This window comes from Strix aluco, chromosome 5 (genome assembly GCF_031877795.1).
Source record: "Strix aluco isolate bStrAlu1 chromosome 5, bStrAlu1.hap1, whole genome shotgun sequence".
Taxonomy (NCBI): Eukaryota; Metazoa; Chordata; class Aves; order Strigiformes; family Strigidae; genus Strix; species Strix aluco.
This window is the reverse complement of record NC_133935.1, coordinates 4,131,466-4,149,852: the sequence shown is the minus strand read 5'-3', so window position 1 is coordinate 4,149,852 and position 18,387 is coordinate 4,131,466. Positions and strand designations below refer to the sequence as shown.

Sequence of the window (18,387 nt, the reverse complement as noted above, 5' to 3'; positions counted from 1 at the left end):
CCCATAAAATAAGAAAAAAGTGCCCGATGCTGAATGGGGGGACCGGACTAATTTTTTTTTTTTTTTTTCTTAACGAGTTTCAGTATCTACATGGGAATTAAAAAAAAAAAAAAAAAAAGAGAACAGAAATTCCCAGAGGCAGCTAATTAAATATTCTCTCCACCTCCTTCTCCTTATTCATTCGCCCCGTTTCTTTCAATCGGCAGGGTCCCATGGCGACCATCGTGGAAGAAAAGCATCCTCTTTAGCAGCCGCACCTCGCCATAGCAACCAGGACGTCAGCGCCGGCAGCCAAACCCCGCAGCAGGCCGGGGGGCGTCCCTGCCCCCGGGGCTGCCCTCCCCTGCCCCCCTCGAGGCCTTGCGGAGGGCCGGGGGGGAGGATTTTGGGGGGGTTTGGGGAAGGAAAGGGGTGGGGGGGGGGCGCAGCGCGGTGCCCGCCCCGTCGGGGCTCCGGGGCGCGGGCGGGAGCGGCGCCGCTGTCCGTGGTGCTGACGGGCCCCGACGGGGCGGGAGGGGGGGAGGAGGGAGAGCGGGGGGAGAGGAGGGCCCGGGGCAGCTGGGTCCTGGGGAGGGACAGCCACATGATCCGCATCCCACATGACCCAGAAAGAAACCAGCCCTGTGGAACGTCATTTTTGTCCTCCGTCAAAGAAGAGGGGTCGAATACCCCAGCCCTTCTTTTCCCCCTTCCCCAACCCCGCCCAGGTTTACAAACACCCGGGCGGAGGCAGCTCCAGATGTGATACGCTCCTTGGTTCCCGGGATGATCGGCACCTTCCCAGAAGTGCCTTCCCTTGGGATTACAAACAGAGAAAGGAGGAGACCGGCCCCTCTGGGATTATGCTTTGGAGCAGGTATGTGGATGGATAGGTGCTGTGCTGAATGGTGCTGTGCCTGAAGGGATCGTTCTCTTTACAGAGACAAGCACGATGATCTTTTCCAGTAATTTCTGTTATGTGCATTTACTTATGTGCATTTAAAATCCTTGGGTTTTAGCAAGGAGGACTCATTCCTCAGGAGCAAATGCTCTGCGGGGCTTGAATTTTAAGCTGATTCTGCTGAAAGCAGAGAGGGGTGTGGAATTACTGCAGAATAACTATTATTTTCTGCACAGATCTACGTTCTGTATATCCATATTCATTATTTTAACATTACGCCACTTATTTGTCTTAAAACAATCCCCTGACATGATCAGTTTGATGAAAGCAGAAAATTACTTTTACTGAGATGGAGCAGACCAATCTGCCCATCTGGGGTTTTTTTCTATCTCTAGATACATTCAAACAGCTTCCTCCTTCCTCGTGTTATTGCACTAAACCAGCTGCTTTTGTATTTTTCAGTCATTAATTTGAAATCATCCTTTCTGAAAGTGTTGTCTCCCTTTTTCTGTGTGGGTGCCTGGATGCAGGTACTTAGGGAAACACCACAGGCATAGTGATCTTTGCTTATCTGTAGTCAGCAGAGGCAAGAAGGCTATTCTGGTTTTGCTAATTCAGGCACATACTCTCTAAGAATGCATAGCAATATTTTTCATTTATCCAGCTGGCTTCCAGCATGTCAAACAGTATGTTGGCTCCACAGAGTAATGGAGAAGTAAAAATGCCTGCTGCTTTCAAAAAGCCATTTGTGTGTATGAGACAGGATTCATAGCCAATTCTTTCTGGCAAAGATTTTCAAATGTGGTTCTTGAAGATTTGTTGTTAAAACCACTGTTAAGCACTTAAACAAGTGGCTTGGTTTGGAGAAAAATTAGATGCCAATCCAGAGGCATCCTTAAAAGCTAATCTTTATTTGGGTGTCTAAATATGGAATTTTGGAAGCTTGATTTATGAGTTTATTTTAAACATCCTGGTCTCAGATGAGTCAGTAAGCGGAGGAATTTCTATACCTTAGACACATTTGGGGAGCTCTGCTCCTTAGCTTAAAGTAAGAGCTTGCAGACTCTTACTCCCCCGCAGTTCTCCCGTGAAGCCTCTGCTTGCGAAGCTGTGCGGTGCAATTCCCCCATCTGGGTCACACCATATGATCTCCATCTGTATTTTCCTTTGCAGCCCCACCAGGGATCCTGCCTCAGGTGTTTAACAATTTAGAGAGCAACCTCAATCAGACAACGCAGAATAACCCGCTAACATCCTCCAATTGAGTCTGCTCCCTCTCCCCATCACAAACACAGTTCTCCCAGCACCAAAACATGATGCGGCGCTTCTGTGTTTGGAATTTCTCCATTCCAGCAGGTTCCATCATTCCCTAGACTTCCCCTCTGACAGGTAGTCAACACAGTTCTTGCAACTGGCACCCTGCCCAGGAAGACATCTCCAGTTCAGGGGTTATCAGCAGGCCAGCAGCTTGCCTCGGTGGCTTCTCCTAGCCTCCTGTTGTCCTCCCTGAGCCTAGCTCAGCTGAGACACCCCTTTCAGCAACCACCTCTGCATCAGGCATTTCCAGCCTAACTATGGGCCTTGCATGGCCTTCAGCCCTCCAAGCTTCTCCAGCAAACCTAGTGTAGGAAGACTATGGAATGCTCTCACTAATGACAATAGCCTCCAATGGAGGCCCATGGGAACATTCTCCTACTGCTCATTTAGGTCTCCTCCTCTTATTCCTATCAGATAAGTCCTCCTGGAAACATCTTAAGATCTCTGGCAACTCTATCTCTGGCATGATTATTAGCCACCAGTGCCACCCCACTCTCTGTCATGATGTCTGTCACAGGTGACCTGTGTCATGTGAGCACTAGATCCACTGAGAAGGGTCAAGAGCCATATGACAGGCACTCTCACATCCTAGCACAGATGTTTGTATGAGTGCAGAAATCCTGTTACTACATTAACTTCTTGTGTGCTGAGAAAGCAGCTTTCACAAGATTTAATATCAAGAATTCATTTCTATATGACCTTTTCTATATTGAAGCAACAAAAAAAACCCCAACCCTAAGGTTGTCCTAGGAGGAGAACTTGTGGTCACTGCTTGTGAGGGGGTGAGCTAAGCTGCTGGAGTCCTCACTGAAGCTGGTGGCACGTTTTCCCTGTGGGGGAGAGGACACTCGGTGGGGAGAGGGTGAGAATTTCCAAGAGATGGGCATTGAAATCAGCCAAGCGTAAGAGTCACCACAGCTTATCTGTCAACACTCACCATGGCAAACCAGCCCTGGTAAGCACTGCATTCCTCACGTCAAGCAGAAGAGCGTGCTGTGTTGTGGGCAGGGCCTGGTGTTGCCAAATGTAAGTGTGTGGGAGAGGGCATCTATTTTTTTACCTCTGAATCAGGAAAGGGTCCAGCCTAGTCATGTCCAAGGACAGATTCAAGCCCTGTTAAGGAAGGCAAGCAGTCTGCAAAGGTATATTTCAAGCTTTTCCACACTCTTGCACAACTCCAGTAGGCGGACCCTATTTTGGGTTGGAGTTGGAAATGAGGTCGGTCGCTCTTCTTGCTCCCACTTTTTCATGCCCCCACAGTCACACTGGGCACAGATCTGGGTTCTGCCATCATTTTTAGAACAGTGCTAATCTAGAGTTTTGCATACTAGTCACAGCAGTAGGAGGATAGAATAAAGCTCTGAGACATTTAAAACTCTGTGGGTCTTTCTTTTGGGGAAGAAAAGTTACATCTGTCAGAGGAAACTCATAACCACTGTGTACCTGTTTGTAAACAGTGTGTTGCGCTTGTTGAGGTAGTAGCCAGAGCACCGGGCTGTGTGTGTCTCCTACGATTAGCCATACCAGGCTGTGGGCAAGAGCAAAGGAGACAGATGGAAGAAATAGGCAGTCCAAAGGTCATGCCAAACTCAACAATTCATTCAGCACAGCCCAGGTCTGTGGAAGGAAGGTTGTGTCCTCCCTGGGCCTTATGGATGACCCTATCCTATAGCTACTGGAGGATTAACTTCTCACTGCAAGTGACCCTGCCTATCTCTCCAGAAAGGTCATCCTTTCTACAGATCTGAGGGTGCAAACTCCACCTGTGCTTCAGCACAGCTCTGGCTGAAGAGAGTTACAGCTGTTTCCTCACTTTGCAGAAGCTGATGAGGTGAAGGTGTCTGTCTGGGTAGTGGTAAGCACAGATCTGGTTCATATTTTACCACTGTCTGTCCCTCAACCAGAGATTGATGTTGGGTATGAGTGGAATCTGCAGTTCCTGTAAGGGCTCCTTCTCACTGCCAAAAGAATGAATAAATTGCTGGGTCTTAGCAATTGACCTCGGGTTAATAGACCTACAGTGACTGCCCGCCTGTCAGTCTTAACCCACAGTAAATACATGGGAAAAATTCATTGACTTCAGATGCAGGAAAAAAACCATTGCTCCAAGAACGTTTAACACACCACAATGATCTTCAAGAGGTGGCACCACCTCTTAAGAAGACTCAGCCAATATGCAGTAACACGACTTATGCATGGTTTTGAACCCTGAATGTTCATCAGAATCATGGATTTGCCCCAGGTCAGGCCTCAGACCCAGTGCTACAGGTCTGCAGTCAGAGTAGTTATTCCATATGTGAGCTGATAGACCCAGAAGTCCTTGGTCTAGTTAGTTACTACATGGCTCACTTCTTACTAAGCTCAGTTAAAAGGATAAAGCTGTAAAAGGATTCTTCCTCAGGCAACCAGTACAATAAATATAAATTGGCCCAAATCCCAGCAAACGTTGCAGTATTATGTCCTTGTTCCCATCTTTAATACCTTGTTAAAATAGTCAGGAAAGAACACAAAGAGTCAACGAAGGTTGATGGCAAAGAGACTGTCTAGTTGCCCTCAAGCATACAGCAGAAAAATCTTGTTTAGATTCATGCTTATGCAGTAGCTGAGTATAACATATATTCTTTACATGTGCTGGAAATTAAGAACATTTCCTTCCTTTATTTGATTTCATCCATATTTCCTGCTCCTATGACCTCACCCTGCAATACAGGCTAGGCTCTCAGATGCTGATATAAGATGCAATAACAAATATCGACTTAAATTATCAGTTGAGTTCAGAAGCTTTTACTGTAAGTTGGGCTGTGACCACACTGGCACTGACAGATTCATCCATGAAACGGCCTATCCGTGCTTCCAGTCATGTCATCTTTAGCTACCCATGCTGCAGAACAGAACCTCCACCAGCTGGGTAGAGCCCGGGAACAGTCAGCGGTGTATATGACATGAGTATGGATCTCAAAAGTTTTATTGCATTCACAGAATCCCAGAATCATCTCAGTTGGAAAAGACCTTGAAGATCATCTAGTCCAACCATTAACCTCACACTGACAGTTCCCAACTACACCTAAGCGCTATGTCAACCCGACTCTTCAACCCCTCCAGGGATGGGGACTCCCCCCCTGCCCTGGGCAGCCCATTCCAACGCCCAACAACCCCTTCTGCAAAGAAATACTTCCTAAGAGCCAGTCTGACCCTGCCCTGGCACAGCTTGAGGCCATTCCCTCTTGTCCTGGCGCTGGTTCCTTGGGTCAAGAGACTCATTCCCCCCTCTCTGCACCCTCCTTTCAGGTAGTTGTAGAGGGCGATTTTTTAAATTTTTCCATTTAAATTTTTTTTTCCATTTAAATTTAATTTAATTCAAAACATTTTGTTGTCCTGATAAAAGTGGGGCAGATGTTTTCTATCCCCATGCACTGGAATGCAGAGAGTGAGGAAGAACACACTTCACCTCAAGAGATTTTCAGACTTTGCTCAGAGAATAGAAAAGCCTTCATAAGAGGAGCATAAGAGGAATAGCTGAGCATTTTTATGAGCACTAGACCAGAGAAAAGAACTGGCAGGGAATCTGTGTGCTTACAAAAGCATGTGTATCCACATTCCTCCGCTGCAAGCAGAAGTACTAAATGGCCTCAATATGCACACAGACATCTCCGTGTAGCAAGAAACAGAGGTTAAAAGACTCTGTGCTCTTCTATAAAAGGATTATTACATTGAGACGACGCACGCACAGGGTAGTTAATTTGAATTTAGGCAGGGATGAATGTCACCTTCTAGCATTTTACGCCCAGAAAAAAGCCCCTCCAATCTGATTCAATTTACTCCCACTTCTAATGTTGATTAAACTCAGATAGATGAAGAATTCCTCTTCCAGTCTGGCAGCTATTCCTGAAATATTTATCAGAGAGGGAAGTTTATGGGGTAAATGACCAGCTTAATGCTTTTGAAATAATTTGCTGGGCCAAAGGTTGCCTACTGTTCCGCAGTTATGATGCAGAGAGGTAAAATATGTTGAATAAAAAAACCCTTCCGCTAGTGCCAGGTTAAGTAATGTACACTGATCTGCTGCTTTATCTGCCTTTTTAATCCTAAAAAATGGTGGTTGGGGAAAAAATGTTTATTCTGCTCATTAAACAGTTTAAAAGCCAATTATTGCATTCCTTTGTAAATCTTACTAGGTTTTACCCTACCAAAATGCAATGGATGCTACATTTCTAGACAGGACAGCCAACATGCAAACACATGGTAACTATGCCACATGGGCTTTGTGCAACAGCAAAGTAGATGGGGCAGTGATGTTATGAATTTATTGTGGCTCAAATACTTAATCTCTAAGTGTGTTGGGTTTGTGTGTGGTAGGGTTTTGGTAGCAGGAGAGGGGCTACAGGAGGGCTCCCGTGAGAAGGTTCTTAAAGTTCTCCCAGCTCCAAGTCAGACCTGCCTCTGGTCAAGGCCAGGCCAATTAGTGACGGTGGCCACACCTCTGCAATAACGTATTTAAGAGGAGGAATCTGGGATGATGAATGGGAGTTGTGAGGGAGACACCTCTGCAAATGCTGAGGATTGTCTCCCATGGGAGGGACCCCACGCTGGAGCAGGGGAGGAGTGTGAGGAGTCCTCTCCCTGAGGAGGAAGGGGCAGCAGAGACAAGGGGTGATGAACTGACCACAATCCCCATCCCCTGCCCCCCTGCACCACTTGGTGGGAGGAGGTAGAGAAATTGGAAGCAAAGCTGAGCCTGGGAAGAAGGGAATGGTGGGGGGAAGGTGTTTTTTTTAAGATGTGTTTGTATTTCTCACTATCCTACTCTGATTTAATGGTTGGACTAGATGATCTTCAAGGTCTTTTCCAACCTAGATGATTCTGTGATTTGATTGACAAATTAGTGGTGATGGTGTTCAAATTAAATTGATGTTCTTTCTTCCTAAATCGAGTCTGTCTTTTGCTCATGACCGTAATCAGTGAGTCATTCCTCCCTGTCCTTGTCTCTATCCCCAAGTCTTTTGTTTTATTTTCTCTTCCCCATCCCACCGAGGAAGAAGGAGTGAGCGAGCTGCCACATGGTGCTCGGTTGCCCTCTGGACTTAAACCACAACACTAAGTAACAGATCTGTTTTGGAGAGGTAGCAAGAATATTTTTCCTTTGCTATCAACCCAAAGGGTTAGCCCTGAAAATGCAGTGTTTGGGCTTCAAACTGAAAATTAAGGTCCATAAAACAGGAACTGTGGCACCAGGGAATCCCTCTATGATAATTATGAGTGATTTCTCATCCCTTCTTCTTTCCCAAGTAAATGTAGAAAATTTAGGGTTTTAAACAGAAATACCAGAAGTCTTTATACCAGTTTTAAAAGGATTCCCACTCTAAAATGTTCAAAAGAAAAAGTGATGTTTTTGGCACTGCTGCATCCATGAAGACTCACAATTACTAGAAAGTATCCTTTCACTCAGAGCAGCGTTATGTAAGTTTAAAGGGGAAATCAAACAAAAGCATTTTTGTTAAATAAAAATGTAATTAGGCCCCAGATATTTGCTAGATGTAATTTTTACTTCTTGTGTTTCTAATACCTGCTTATTGACCTGCAAGGCAGAGGGAGACAGAAGAGCTCATCACTATTTTCTTATGAATCTGATATTTGCAAGCTGAACAGTTCACTAACACTTAAAACATATTTCAGTAAATGATGCAGCAAATGGAGACATGGGAACTGGCAGTACATAATGCAGCTAGATACAGAATCTCTAGTTATTTGCATCCTAGACCCATACAGAGCAGTGCATACACTGAACTTTTCACACTCATGTTGCCAGTAGGAGCCTTACTCATAATGCAGGAGTTTAAGTCTCCACTATAAAAAACAGACTTGCCCACAGAAGAAAAAGATATGCTGGGCCATAGATACTAAGGTTCTTTGAGCTACCTCAAGGCATGATTCTGATCTTAGTGCCACCTTGGAAAAATAGGGTTGAATAGCAATCCTTTAACAGAAAAAAAAAAAATCAGCTTTTAATCCATTAGAAGGAAAAATTAACTATGACTAGGAATGCAAGAATCTCAGAGCACATTGGTTAATCAGATAACATTTACTTTTTCAAAAAGTAAAACAAAGTAATTGCTGTTCAAGCAGAGCAATCCTATGCTCAGGGTAGTTAAAGTCCCTATTATTGCACTTACATTTTCACCTGGACCTTCTGAGCAGCGTGCTGAATGACTCTGGATTTTCCCAAGGAAGAAAAAAATCACAAAATATAGTATTACTTGGACCTGTGTTTGGTGCCTCTTCTGTTTTACTCACAGTGAGGAAACCACCACCACTAGAGACACCTAACCAAATACTCTAGCTCTCAACACAAGCGTAGGGTCTCCGGTGAAGGGTGGCACACGGGAAGGCTTCTCCCAGTCAGGTATTGCTCTCTCTGTTAGCAAAGTTCCAACACAAGACCTCTGGATACACCCCTCGCTATTCTCCTTCCTCTGTAGGCACCCACGGGTTTGCTCTCCACACACACGTCTGAGGGTGTCACATACTGTTCCCTGTTGAGGCTGCTGAATTCCCCTCTTCTCAAAGGCATGTTTGCAGATAACCTGAGTTCACCAGTAAACAGCGGTTGGGCTGACTTTTAGGCAAAACGCAACAGAAAAAAGTACTATTTGAGTGCTACAACCCTGTAACTATTTTTAGGTTTACCCACCTGCATAACTAAATGTCTCAGGTCTGAACTGACATGAACAGCAGATTTGTCTCACCAGGAGAAATACCACAAGAACAGTGTTAGCGAGTCTGCATATTTGAACAGCTTAGGAAGGTCATTTCATTCTTGTACCCGATTTCCACTACTCTTCAGTATTGGTCAAGAAATTTCATCTGGTTATTCTTCTAAGAAGCTTAATTTGTGCAGCTGGCTATTTTTAAATGGCACATACTACTGCATGGCAAGAAGGAAAATTAAGGAAGAAAATTAGCCCATAATGTTCCTTTCTGTCTGGTTAATAGACTCCACATGTATTAGTCTATTACAGAGAATTCTAACATGTAATTTAGCAGGTTGTACTGTCATTGCATCCTGCCACTCTGCCAGAGGCAGCAGCCCAAATACCCTGCAGACAGCTGATGATGGCAGGATATCTCCAGGGGAGCAGATCCACCTGACAGAGGGTGGGAAAGGCAAGCAGGAGCTGTTTGACAAACCAGGAATCATCTGCCAGGCAAAACTACTAAGAAAACGATGAGGAAAGACAACTAAGGATGAGGGGAGAGAGAAGGCCAGGCTGGGCAGCACCCACAGCCTGCCAACAGAAGACAGGACGAGGGGCTGTCGGTGCCCCTTGAGGGGGTTGGCAACTCAACCACCACGACACCCACTTAGGGTGTCACTACTGATGTCCCGGAGTGTTATTTTGACAGGAGGGCACCACGCAAGATTTCCTTGTTTAACACACCCCACTGAAACAAACCTAGTTGTTACTAGCCTCAGAATTCTACCAGTCTAACTTAACCCGAGTCGTGTTTTCAGCTCCCAGACACTACCTGCATGCGAAAGTGGCTAAATAAGGCCAGCTGCTTCGGGAGCAGCGTTGGTGACTCACAAGTTGACCCACTTTCCAGCGATGCAGAGTCAGTGGCTGGGCACAGTACGAGGTGTGGGGGGTCCTGCGGCAGCCCGGCTGTGTCCGTGCAGCTGGGCCACACTGCTCACAAACACTCTCAGTATTTTCAGGTACGCAAAATTTATCCCAGTGCTGTGCAGCTGATTGTACATCAAGCCTGTTCATGTGAAACAGGCAACGTTATATTAAGCGCAGCTAATGAATAAAGAGTCTAAAAAGCTAAGGGAAAAAAAATCTTCTCTAATCACATCAAGCAGTTAATACATCTTTTCCTCTTCCACATCTATTTTCCTGCATTACATTATTGAAGATGACATGCAAAACCACACAGGGAGCAAGATCCCAAATCCATACAGGGGCTTTGTGCTTTAAGGCTCCGCTCCGAGTAGGCAGACAAGAAGAAAGTAATTGGTGACAGATGCAAAGCTAGAGTAGGCAGAGCAGAAAGCATCAGCAAAACACTGAAAAAAACCTGAGAAAGCAAAGCTGGTAATTTTGCTCACTTAGAAAGCTGAGGAGGGTGGTGGTGGCTCTTTGAACTTGTCCATTTGGCTTCTGCAATGAATTTTCGATCTCCTGGTCATTAATTGAATCCTGATATATATTGCACAGTATCAAGATGCTGGAGTTAAGCATTCACACAATATACACAAAGAAACAGACTTTCTGTTCCTAAACAGTAAGAGGCTTTGCATGACTGAAAGGATGCTTTCTGGAGCACCAGCCCCCTGCAAGGTGTTTGTATATGCATAGTCATGAATAATCAGTATTTTTCCAATTTATCCCTGTGATAGGCAATGACCAACCCAACCATCTGGCTAAATACAAGACTGGAAAATCTGTCTAGAACTATATCCATTCTTGTCTCACTACTCTTTTAACAGGTTATAGATATCAATACTGTGGTGTGTACCAGACAGACCACAAATGACTGGATAGACTTTAATCCCAGGAGCTGTATTTCAGTGCAGGCTGAAGCAGCACATCTACAGCTTGAAATTATCTTTCACTGGTTACCGTAGGCTTTTCAAACATGCTTGTTAAATAACACAAACTTTTCTCTTCTCTCTCTCTGCAGCCTGAGCAAAAGATGAGGCCATGGTTGCCCACAGCATGGGTAACAGCAGCGCTCCTTTTCTTCTCCCTACCTTACTGCTCCTGCTGCAGAACAAGAGCTACCCCGAAACCTCCACCCCTCCTGCTGCCTACGAGGGGACGGGGTCCCCCATGGCACCCAGCTCAAGCAGGAACCACACTGCCTTGCAGTATGACCTGAGGCCGGGGGAAATTGCAGCAGCTGGCATGGTTTGGGCAGCGCTGTGGCTGGTTTCCATCTTTGGAAACTCCCTCGTTTGCTTAGTGATCCACCGCAGCAGGAGGACACAATCCACCACCAACTACTTTGTGGTCTCCATGGCTTGTGCAGACCTTCTCCTCAGCGTCGCCAGCGCGCCCTTCGTGCTGCTCCACTTGGCCTACGGCAGGTGGATGCTGGGGAACCTCATCTGCAAGCTGGTAAGGTACGTGCAGTACCTCACCCCTGCAGTCCAGATCGACGTGCTCCTCTGGATCAGCGTCGATCGCTTCTACACTATCGTCTACCCCCTGAGCTTCAAAGTCTCCAGGGAGAAAGCCAAGAAGATGATTCTGGCCTCTTGGCTCCTGGGCGCAGCATTTGCAGCACCGGCTTTTGTCTTCTACGGCTCCAACAGCGACCACCACTGCCCCTTTTTCCCCCCTGCTTCTTGGCAAGGAGCTGCCTACAGTATCACCCACCTCCTGGTGGTCTTTCTAATCCCATCCTTCCTCATTATCCTCTTCTACCAGAAGGTCATCAAGTACATTTGGAGAATAGGCACCAATGGCAGGACTGTCAGGAGGACAACGAATATTGTCCCAAGAGCAAAAGTGAAAACCATCAAGATGTTCCTAATGTTAAACACGGTGTTTCTCCTGTCCTGGCTTCCTTTCTATGTGCTACAGCTGTGGCACCCGCACAAAACAGATGACAGCAAGAGCTCCTTGGTCTTCCTGGCCATCACCTGGCTCTCTTTCAGCTCTTCAGCTGCCAAGCCAACGCTCTACACTGTATATAATGCAAACTTCAGGAGAGGGATGAAAGAAACTTTTTGCATGTCCGCCATGAAATGCTACAGAAGCAACGCCTACACCATCACCACCAGTTCCAGGATAGCCAAAAAAAATCACGTTGGCATCGTGGACTTCCCAGCTCCAGCCAAAACTGTCACCAAAGATTCCATCTATGAGGCTTTTAATAGAGAAGCAAAGGAAAAAAAGCTTGCCTGGCCTATTCAGTCAAATCCCCCAAATACGTTTGTCTAGTTGGTTTCATTGCTTTGAAAAATTGCAATGTACGGCAAGAACACGGACATTTCTCTCTGTTTTGAACCAATGTACATTCACATATTTTTAACAAAAGTTTTAGGCAAGAGAAAAAGATGTTTTATTTTATTAAATGCCTTGATTTTGATGTGCGCAGTCTCCTTCCTTTCAGTTACATCCTCCTTTTTTGGAACTACTCTCCCTGAATGATGACCATAATCTCTACAAAACAGCAAATTTTACACTCTCTATAGGTAGTGGAAAAAGGAAAAGAAAATGAACTGCTTTATATATCCATGTATATAGACAGATAGACAGTCAGAGAGAGAGGGAGAGAGACAGGCAGGCTGTGGTGTATAAATGCCTCAATCCACCCCAAGCCATCTCTACGGCCTTTGGTGAGGCCCCTGTGAATCCCGTTGCACTGGGGCTTTCTCCTTGCTCAGACCCCACAGGTAAGATGTCCAGCCATGGCCAATGCTGGCCTAACACTGAGCCCGTGGCCCAACGCTGAGCCTGTGGCCTAACGCTGAGCCTGTGGCCTAACGCTGCTCTTTCTCTGCCAGCGCAGGGAGAGAACAACCCAGCGGGACCACCCGGGCCTTTGGTCCTGCTGGGCACGGGAACGGCACCGGCTGTGCCGGCTGGGAGCCAGCGGGGAGAGCCAGGGGCTCCCCTGCACCCCGTGACGGGGATGTGCTGGTGAGAAACAGGTACAGGCGCACGTGCGTGGGGGTCGCGAGCACCCACACGCTGGCCCTGCAGAGGCTGACCTGTGGCTGTGCTGACACGGGGCACGAGGCTGCGGGCAGGGGAGGCGGTGGGAGATGTCGGGCTGATGGGGCAGCTGGGCCAGACCTACAGCTGTTACAGAGGCTCTCAAATAAACAAACAGCCAGCAAAAATTAAAACCTTATTGTCAACACTATTAGTTAGCCCTCCACAACAATTCAATTACAGGTGTGAATGCCCGAGAGAGGACAACACAAAAACTTCCCAGGTTTTAAGGACAACCCAAAATACAAAATAAACAAGAACTCCTTAGGGTTTAACCACAAACCAAGACACAGAACAAGTCACCAAGCCCTAGGGTTTAACAACAATCCAAAATGCTCTATCACTCACCTAACAAGTGAGGGATCTCAACCTCCACGACCTTCTCAGGGCGGCGTCCTGACCTAAGTCACCTCAAGGAGTTTCCTTGGGGAGAGTCCTCGACCACAGCTGCTGCTCCAGGGCATGAGCTCAAAATGGCTCCCCAGGGGACTCCATTGATACCCAGGTGAATCTGATCTGTGCTCGATAGAGGCTCCCATTGGCCACAGGCCCCAACTACCATGGAGCCCTGAGAACAAAGGCAAGCAGGAGCTGCTGCACTTCAGCAGCCAAGAAGCTCTATTTTCACTGGGCAGCTACACCTGACACACAATCCACCCTGTGACTACAGTCATGATTTGGCTGGTTTCCTTGATGTGGTGGTGCAGTCACCTCTTGCCTCCAAGCTTAAAAGGAAGTGCAGTCCCAGGGAGTCTCCATACTCATTGTGGGTTGTCGTTCCCAGATGATTATACAATCAACCCCCAGAAGGGGTTGTTGGGCGTTGGAATGGGCTGCCCAGGGCAGGGGGGGAGTCCCCATCCCTGGAGGGGTTGAAGAGTCGGGTTGACCCAGCGCTGAGGGATCTGGTGGAGTTGAGAACGGTCAGTGTGAGGTTAATGGTTGGACTGGAGGATCTTCAAGGGCTTTTCCAACCTTGATGATTCTGTGAAAAGTGATGACGTGGCATCAGAGCCAGAAGATATCTTTTCCACTCCTTCCATCATTTTAGGACAGGTGATGGGTGGGTTTGACAGCACCAACTGCCAGGCACCTCCTGGTCTGCCAAGGCCCCAGAGGTGCCAGAGACTCAGGATGAAGATCATGGATTATCTAAGCAAGAAATGAAAAACGCTGCAGGTCTTGCCTGATCAGTATAAATAAATCTCTCCACACTCCCTCACAACCCCTCACTGCCAACAGATTCTTTCAGTGATAGATCTAACGCATCAATAAAGTTAATGATGGTGTGGGAAAATAATGGAAGGTTGGCGAGTAGGATTATAAACACTGAGGTGTAGAAAAACACACAGAATAGTTTGGATTGGAAGGGACCTTAAAGCTCATCTAGTTCCAACCCCCCTGCCACGGGCCAGGGACACCTTCCACTAGACCAGGTTGCTCAAAGCTCCATCCAACCTGGCCTTGAACCCTTCTAGAGAAGTATCACACTAATTGTTGTCTAGCCTTGTGTGCTGGACAAGTAGAACACCTGTGTTTTGATAACATAAGCCTGTGATAGAGACACACTTGAGACTCCTGCCCTGCTGTGGGAAAGATCAAAGCACAATGGTAAATGACAGCTGCGCAAATCCCTGGAGCACAGGCACAAACAGCAGGTTGGATGATCCTCTAATGTGGCCTGGGTTCCACCATGCCTGCATCCCCCCGCGAGGTAAAGAAAATAAATTTACTCTTTTCATTTCATCCGTGATTTGTGGTTGTTCCTATGTCCTGCCTGTGCTGGCTCACAGGGGCGAGGAAACTTTAGGACTTAAACCAAGCAACGCTACTCGGATAAAGGCACCTTGAAGGAACATGAGAATAGACAGCAACTGCCACTGGAGTTTCCTACACCTCTCAGAATCACAATCATTCGGTTGGAAAAGACCCTTGGGATCATCGAGCCCAACCATCAGCCCGACTCTACAAAGTTCTCCCCTACACCACATCCCCCAACATCTCACCCAAACGACCCTTAAACACATCCAGGGATGGTGACTCCACCCCCTCCCTGGGCAGCCTATTCCACTCTCTGACCACTCTTTCTGGGAAAAATTTTTCCCTAATGTCCAGTCTGAACCTCCCCTGTTGCAGTTTAAAGCCATTCCCTCTTGTTCTGTCACTAATCACCTGTGAGAAGAGACCAGCACCAACCTCTCTACAATGTCCTTTCAGGGAGCTGTAGAGAGTGATGAGGTCTCCCCTCAGCCTTCTCCTCCTCACACTAAACAGTCCCAGCTCCTTCAATTGCTCCTCACAGGATTTATTCTCCAGGTCCTTCACCAGCTTCGTTGAGTTCACCAGCTCTCGAGACACCCCTGCACCCCAGAAAGGTTGGTTCGGTGCCCAGGACACTGACCACTGCTCCTGCGTGGGTATGTCTGTGTGTCCGTGAGCGCGTGCGTAAGCGTGCAGACGTGGGCTGAAGCTGGCAGAAGTTATTAGGGCAGGTTTGGCACGGAGCAAACAAAAATTCCCTGTTCACAAACGCATCCCAACCCCATCTGCAAAGCAGCAGTTCTGGGAGCGAGGACTCCTGGATCTGTAGCCCATCCGCCCCTTAGTCTGAAATGTTTTCTGTGTAAGAACATGACACAGTGCCAACCATTAAACATTTTTTTTCTGTTAAGCAGACACCCGTTAAGTGGAAATTCCACCAGTACTGTTTACTTTTGGTATTAAGTGGCTTGCACTCAGGAATTACTATTACAAATTGTCAAATTATGTCCTCCCCTATTTATTTCAGCAGAAAGTTGGATTTTTTGGTTAAACATATTTTCAAAGTTTCCAGTTGAGGGGTGGGGGCTAGTGAGAAGCAGACACACACCACTTGAACCTATTTTTCAGCCAGCCTCCCAGAGGTGATAGCGAGGTGGCTATCACCCATAATTGGACTTAAGAGTTTCCATATGCCCAGCTAAGAATCCCCAGAGGTTTTTCAGTCTCCTCAACTCCACCAGTTTGACTTCAGAACTAATTGACATTGATTTAGGAGTTGGTTTTCCAAGGTGTTGAACACACGCCATTGATTTTAGCTGAAATTCTGAGTGCTCAGCTTTTCTCGATATTAGATCCTTCCTGTTTAAAAGAACAAAAAGCAGATTTGAAGTTTATTAAAGCCAGACCCATACGCTCAAAGGAAGGGTTATTAGCCCCCTAAGTGATTCTGTAAGTTAATATGTCTTTATTAGTTGGCTCTTTTCAACCTAGCAAGTGTTGTGGAATGGGCCATTATAAATTATATAAGCTTTATTTGAACTGGCTTCTAGTAAAACATAACACACCTACTGGAAGATTGTTATATAAATGTCACCTTCTGGTGAGCAGCCTGAACTAAAACACAGATTTATTCTACACTACTGCTAACACACACAAAGTCTTCCTTCAGTTCTCTCATGAAACCTGTCCCTGGATAAAATTCAGAAGTGGCATAGACAGCAGTAATTCCTCCGTGTTCAGCATCTCAACCATTTTAGAGCAGCTCTTGATTTGGTCCTACGTTTGCAGGGGAATAGAAAAAAAAAAATTACTAAATAATTTAATTTGTCCTTGTATCATGCCAGGCCAGACACTAGATTTTTCACTGCATGTACAAGTAAGAGCGAGAGACACTTTTGTTTCCATCTTTTGGAGAGGAGGGACAGATTTTTTTTGAGTCCATGTAGAATTAGTCAGCAGAGGCCACATACAGATGGATGTAATTACCCATCTTATTTCCAAAGGCCTTACAGCGCTTCTCTTCAGCCCTGGAGATTTACCATCTCCTCTGCCACACATACTCTGCAGAGTCCCTCTCCGTACTGATCCAAATACAGGAAGGAAAACAATTAAGTGATAACTAGAGCTAGCAAGGTTTCAGATTATTTACCAGTTAGCTGTCACAGAATCATAGAATCATTCAGGTTGGAAAAGATCGAGTCCAACCCTCAGCCCGACTCTACAAAGTTCTCCCCTACACCACATCCCCCAACATCTCACCCAAACGACCCTTAAACACACCCAGGGATGGTGACTCCACCCCCTCCCTGGGCAGCCTATTCCACTCTCTGACCACTCTTTCTGGGAAACATTTTTCCCTAATGTCCAGTCTGAACCTCCCCTGTTGCAGTTTAAAGCCGTTCCCTCTTGTTCTGTCACTAATCACCTGTGAGAAGAGACCAGCACCAACCTCTCTACAATGTCCTTTCAGGGAGCTGTAGAGAGTGATGAGGTCTCCCCTCAGGCTTCTCCTCCTCACACTAAACAGTCCCAGCTTCTTCAATCACTCCTCAGAGGATTTATTCTCCAGACCCTTCACCAGCTTCGTTGCCCTCCTCCGCACTCGCTCCAGCACCTCGAGATCTCTCTCGTATTGAGGTGCCCAAAACTGGACAAAATACTCGAGGTGTGGCCTCACCAGTGCAGAGCACAGGGGGACTATCACCTCCCTACTTCTGCTGGTCACGCTATTTCTAACACAAACCAGGATGCCCCTGGCTTTCCTGGCCACCTGGGCACACTGTCAATGAAGCAGGAGTAGCCCTGATTTTCTTATTAACTCTCAGCACTGCCGGCAGCTGATCTGCTGTCAACATTCTTGACTCAGTCTTTCACATTACTCCAGGGCATCTTTCTCAGAATGAAGTCTTGAGGTTGGGTATTTTTTTTCCTTAAGAGGAGGGACGTTGGGGATGCAGCCATTGGCCCTCACACCAGGCACTGCACCGTCAGCACCAGCCTACGGCAGAAAGCATCGAGTTTTCAGAGCTAAACCACGCATAATTTTAGGACACCAGCAGAAGGCAGCCACCACTTCAGTGCAGGCCAGAAAAGAGTCAGATAGGCACATGTTTCAAAATATTTCAAGGGAGGGTGATGCAGCACAAGGTGCCTCTCCACAAACTGCTCTTGAACCTACAAAGCACCTCTGCAAGTCCCACCCGAGAGCTCCAGTCCTGGGTGTGATGACAAACATGCTGCCTTTCCACTACCGCTCCACACCACCGTTTATTGCCCCCAAGCAGCCCCCACATATCCTAACCCTGTTACTAGCCAGCTTCTGATAGTCAAACAACGTTTTTGATGGCCAAGTTACCTAGTTGTGTCTTCAAAGACCGCTTCTCACTTGTAGATCATGTCATGAGAAATTCCTATCCGGGTAACAAAGCATTTGGAGTTTTGTCTTCAAGGGAAATAATGATCTTTCCTCCATTAAAAAGATCTATTCATACTAGTAAACACTTTTAAAATACAGTTGAGTATCATATTTCATCATGGATGTACTTACTGCAATGGTTTTTGCAGTATGAGCATAGTGTGCATGGGCCTTACGTTACCACCCACCTTGCACAGTTCCAGCTCACACCACACATTTGTGGAAGCAAATTCAGTGCAACCTCACCATTAGCAGGCAGAAAGCTTTCTAGGAGGTGGTACCTCTCTTTA

At 46.6% G+C, this 18,387-nt stretch overlaps 1 protein-coding gene across 1 annotated transcript; it reads left to right on the top strand.

Annotated features, from left to right (window-relative positions):
• Positions 1-666: 666 nt before the first annotated feature.
• GPR19 (G protein-coupled receptor 19) lies at positions 667-12,246 on the top strand. Its single transcript, XM_074825284.1, has 2 exons — positions 667-856; positions 10,880-12,246. The coding sequence occupies exon 2, from the start codon at positions 10,900-10,902 to the stop codon at positions 12,142-12,144; it is 1,245 nt and encodes a 414-aa protein (XP_074681385.1). The 5' UTR covers positions 667-856; positions 10,880-10,899; the 3' UTR covers positions 12,145-12,246.
• Positions 12,247-18,387: the final 6,141 nt, after the last annotated feature.